Source organism: Manacus vitellinus, unplaced genomic scaffold (assembly GCF_001715985.3).
Source record: "Manacus vitellinus isolate BGI_N305 unplaced genomic scaffold, ASM171598v3 scaffold_64_pilon, whole genome shotgun sequence".
Classification (NCBI taxonomy): Eukaryota; Metazoa; Chordata; class Aves; order Passeriformes; family Pipridae; genus Manacus; species Manacus vitellinus.
In genome coordinates this window covers 866,461-871,132 of record NW_021940718.1, presented here as the reverse complement: position 1 = coordinate 871,132, position 4,672 = coordinate 866,461, and the positions used below count along the sequence as shown (strand labels likewise).

General features: G+C 57.3%; 1 protein-coding gene across 1 annotated transcript in view; it reads right to left on the bottom strand.

Moving 5' to 3' along the window:
• The window catches only part of LOC103766916 (fibrillin-2), a 143,142-nt gene that overhangs the window by 22,386 nt on the left and 116,084 nt on the right, over window positions 1-4,672 (bottom strand). The window contains 6 exon segments of the mRNA XM_029963865.1: window positions 618-686; window positions 1,159-1,320; window positions 1,729-1,851; window positions 2,152-2,274; window positions 2,695-2,820; window positions 3,870-3,992. Of these exon segments, the coding sequence (XP_029819725.1) occupies window positions 618-686; window positions 1,159-1,320; window positions 1,729-1,851; window positions 2,152-2,274; window positions 2,695-2,820; window positions 3,870-3,992 (726 nt within the window).

The following is a 4,672-nucleotide window of genomic DNA, read 5'->3' as shown; positions in this document are numbered from 1 at the left end:
CACACACAGACACACACAGACACACACAGACACACACAGACACACACAGACACACACAGACACACACAGACACACACAGACACACACAGAGAGACTTCCATGAGCATCCTGGTTGGAAAACGCTGCCCCGCCATGATGGTTTGATTTAGGCCTTTCCCTGGCAACCAGCTCAAAACCAAGGAAGTCCCTATGTTCTTCCCAGTATTCCATCCTATTTCTTTATGTAAGGAAACACATAAATAAGGGTTGGTCTCTTTTTCCCAGCCAACCATCAGCAAGACAAGAGGGTTCAGTCTGAAGCTGTGCCAGGGGAGGTTTAGGTTGGATATTAGGAAGAATTTCTTTCCACAGAGGGTGATCAGCCATTGGAATGGGCTGCCCAGGGAAGGGGTGGATTCTCCATCCCTGGAGGTTTTTAAGAAGAGACTGGATGTGGCATCAGTGCCATGGGCTGGGAACCACAGCGGGGTTGGATCAAGGCTTGGATTGATGATCTCAGAGGTCCCTTCCAACCCAGATGATTCTGGGATTCTGTGATTCAAAGGTGGGCACCCAATAGTGCCCTCACAGGGCTGGGCTCCCCCAGCACCCCTGGCACGGGGCACAGGGTAACTCACCCTCCAGGATGACAGTGATGGGGTTGGGCCGGAATCCTTCCCCTCCAGGGCACAGGGTCTTGTACTCAGCTGTGGAAAAATCAGTCAGAGGGGTCCAGAGCTTGTGGGGGGGCTCCCAGGAAACAGGAGGGGGAGGGAGAAGTGAGAGAAACCCGGGAAAAACAGGCCACAGGGGTGGGGGTGGTGGCAGAGGGAGCAGCCTGACTTCCATGGCCTGCCAAGCCACATTATCCCTCCTGGCTCTGCTTGCCTGTTGGAATAACAGGGTTATTCCAGCTCCCCCACCAGACTAGGGATGAAGGATCCCAACCTGAATCCCAACAAGGCACGACCAGCCGGGTCTCCCCCACCCCCCTTCACCCCTCCCCTGCCCTGCCTGGCCCTGCACAGGGTTGCCTCCCTCTCCCTCAGCTTCCCCAGCAAATCCAGGACCCAGGAGCCTCTCCCTGAGTAGAGAATCCATAGGGAAGCATCCCTGTCTCCCTTCCCTGCTGTCCATCCACCCCATTCCTGAGTTCCCCCCAGGCACTGCCCAACTCACTGGTGTTGGCTGGAGGGCACAGCTCGCAGGGGTTGCCCCAGGCACGGCCCAGGGAGCAGCAGCAGGAGGCCCGAGTGACCCCGACTCCGATCTCTGCACTGCAGGAGATCCCCCCATCTCCTCGGTCCTGGGTGTCCAGGAAGCAATTCCCGACACGGGTGTCTGCACAAAGACAGTGGTGGGTGAGCAGAGCCCCTCCAGGAAACTTTGTGTGCACAGGAGGAACAGAATCACGGGATCCCAGACTGGTTTGGGCTGGGAGAACCTTGAAGGTCATGGAGTTCCACCCCTTGCCACGGGCAGGGACACCTTCCACCAGCCCAGGTGGCTCCAAGCCCTGTCCAACAGTGCCTTGGACACTTCCAGGGAATAAGAACAGCCCCAGAGCTTCCCTGGAATAACTTCTTCAAGAAGCAGAGCACCCACACAGGTGACACAAGGTGGGCCAGGCCCAACAGGAGATGGCTCCTTTTCTTCTGGTGGTCAGCCAGCCTGGTAGTGGCCAGTTCCAGCTCTGAGGGACCACCAAGAAGGCCCCCCAAGGTGCTCTCCATGCAGGTCCCCACTCACCCACACAGCCCACCCCAGTGGGGTTCAGCTCGAAGTCCTGGGGGCAGTTGCACAAGTAGCTGCCGGGGGTGTTGACGCAGAGCCCGTTGATGCAGTTCACAGGGTCTGCACATTCATTGATGTCTGAAAGGATGGAAGGGTGGAGAGTGAAAAAACAGGGTGAAGATTGGCACAGAAACCACAGCCTTGAGCTCTGCAGGTGAACCCCCACACCTTGGTGTCCCTAAAGCTCTTCATGGGATGTCACCAAAACCCTTCTAGAAACAGGCCTTGCCTTGTCCCACCTCCCACAGGCAGCAGAAGGGAGCAGAGCCACACTGAGCTGTCCCTCCTGTCCCCCTTCCAGCATCCCACAGGGACACTGAGCTGGCTTTAGGCTGCTGGTGCCACCCAGAGCAGTGCCCCTCTCCCAGCAGCCCTGACCTGTGCAGTTGCCTCCACTCCTGTCCAGCTCATATCCATCGTCGCAGGCGCAGCGGAACATCCCGGGCAGGTTCTGGCAGGTGCCAAAGACACAGATGTTCTGGAAGGTGCACTCATCGATGTCTGCAAAAACAGGCAGAGCTGGGCACTCAGGGTGTGCCAGGGGCAGGGCCAGCACAGGCTTCTCCTGTCCCACCTGCTGTGGGTGACCCATCTCAGGATGGCTTTTGGTGCCATGGGACACCATCTCCTGGGTGAGCAGGACTGCTCTCAGTGCCCTCTCCTCTCACCCATGCCCACATTTTGCAGGAATGTTGCATCAGTGCCCTCTCTTCTCACCCATGCCCACATTTTGCAGGAACCCTTGGCCTACCCCAGCCCCTCTGAAGGCGGGGGACCAAATCCTGCCAGCTGGAAGCTCAGGAGCTTTGCACCACCAGGTGATGGGGGGCCTTAGCAATGGGCTGGGTGGTGACAGAGCAGTGGAGAGGGAAGGACAGAAGGGAGGTGGGCACTGAGCTGGGCAGAACTCTGGGCACTCACCCTGGCAGGCCTTGCTGTCCTCGGTGGGGTTGAAGCCCATCTCGCACTCGCAGCGGTACCCGCCGGGGGCATTGAGGCACTGCCCGTTCTCACACAGGTTCACGTTGTCTGCACACTCATCCACATCTAGAGAGACCCAGCAGGACACTGACACAGCATCCCCCAGCATGTGGCACTTCCCTCAACATTCCCACAAGCCCATCCCACCCCTGTCCCAGCTCTCGGAGGAGAGTGATCTTGTCCCGTGGAACCTCCCATTCATCAGGGACATAAACTGCAGCAGAGGGGAACATTTCTGAACTGAGCAAGTACCTTGAGAAAGATGCTCCTGTGGCAGCTTAGATTACAGAATCCCAGAATCCCAGAACATACTGAGTTGGAAGAGACCCACAGGAATCATCCAGTCCAACCCCACAGCCCCTCTTCTGCCAGGGGGCTGCAGTTCTCCTCATTGCCTTGATCCTCCCCAAACACCTCCTGAGGGGGTGGGGGATCCCTGCTGAGGGGGTGGGGGATCCCTGCTGAAGGTATCTGAGGTGTAAATCGGGCTGCTGTGGATTTTGAGGGGACATCTGGGATTTTGGGGGAAGCCCAGACACACCCCCCCCAGGGTGCTGAGCCAGGCTGGCGGGGAAGAGGGCGAAGGATGAGAAGGAAAGAAGCTCAGAAAAGAGAATGACGTGTCTGCCCAGGAGGAATTCCTCCAGTGGGGTTGTTTCTGCAAGTAAAGCTGCGATAACACGAAGCAAAATTAAATATTCCAAACCACTCTTTGAGCTGAAGCAGTAGGAAAAAAAAAAAAGGAAGCAAAATGACTTGGGATCAGGGAGTTATTTTGTCTGGGAGAGCAGCTCCAGGGAATATCCAGCGACTTGGAACTGTGAGAAATAACAATCCCCAAAGGCTTTTTACTTAAGGCTTGTTACATCTGCATAACGAGCTGTGAGGGGCTTAAACACCCCCCTGGAGCTGCTGCAGCTTGATGAGAACACCCTACCACCCCACCAACTCTTTCACGACGACTTTTGAATTAAAAGCCTTAAACATGCAGGCCCATCCGTCACCTGCGCTTAAAGAGAAACTGCCAGTGCCCTTGTCAAAGTGGGGGATTTTTGGGGCCTAACTGGGATAAAATTCCAGGTCCCAGGCCACATTCCTGCTGCCCGTGGCCTCACCTGAGCAGGAGAAGCCGTCGCCGTTGAAGCCCTCGCGGCAGGCGCAGCGGTAGGAGCCGGGCGTGTTCACGCAGTTGGCGTTGAGGTTGCACTTGTGCTCTTCGGTTGCACACTCGTCCAGGTCTGGGCAGGGAGAACACCCAAGTCAGGGCTCTGCCTCCTGCCCTGCCCCTCGAGCCTGGGCAGCTCAGGGGGCTCAGGGATGCTCCGGGAGGTTTTCCAGGCGCTCGCGAGGCTCCGACGGATCTCCGGGAGCTTCTCCGGCCTCTGTGACCACGACGCTCACCCGCGGCCCCAGGTGCCACATCTACACGGCTTTGAGGTCCCTCCAGGGATGGTGACTCCACCACCTCCCTGGACAGCCCATTCCAGGGCTTGACAACCCTCTCCATGAATAAAATTTCCCTAATTTTCAACCTAAACTTCCCCCGAGGGAACTTCTACCAGCCCTGGGAATGGGACCTGTCAGCCTTTGGAATGGGTGCTGCACCAGCCCTGGGAATGGGTTCTACCAGCCCTGGGAATGGGTTCTAACACACCTGGGAATGGGTTCTACCAGCCCTGGGAATGGGTCCTGCCAGCCTTTGTAATGGGCAGCCCTGGGAACAGGTGCTACCAGCCCTGGGAATGGGTCCTGTCAGCCTTGGGAATGGGTTTTACCAGACCTGGGAAGGGATGCTTCCTCTTGTCACGGAATCCCAGAGCATGCCAGGTTGGAAGGGACCCCCAAATATCATCCAGTCCAACTCCTGGCCCTGCACAGGCCCATCCCCGTGTGCCTGAGAGTATCATCCAAACCCTCC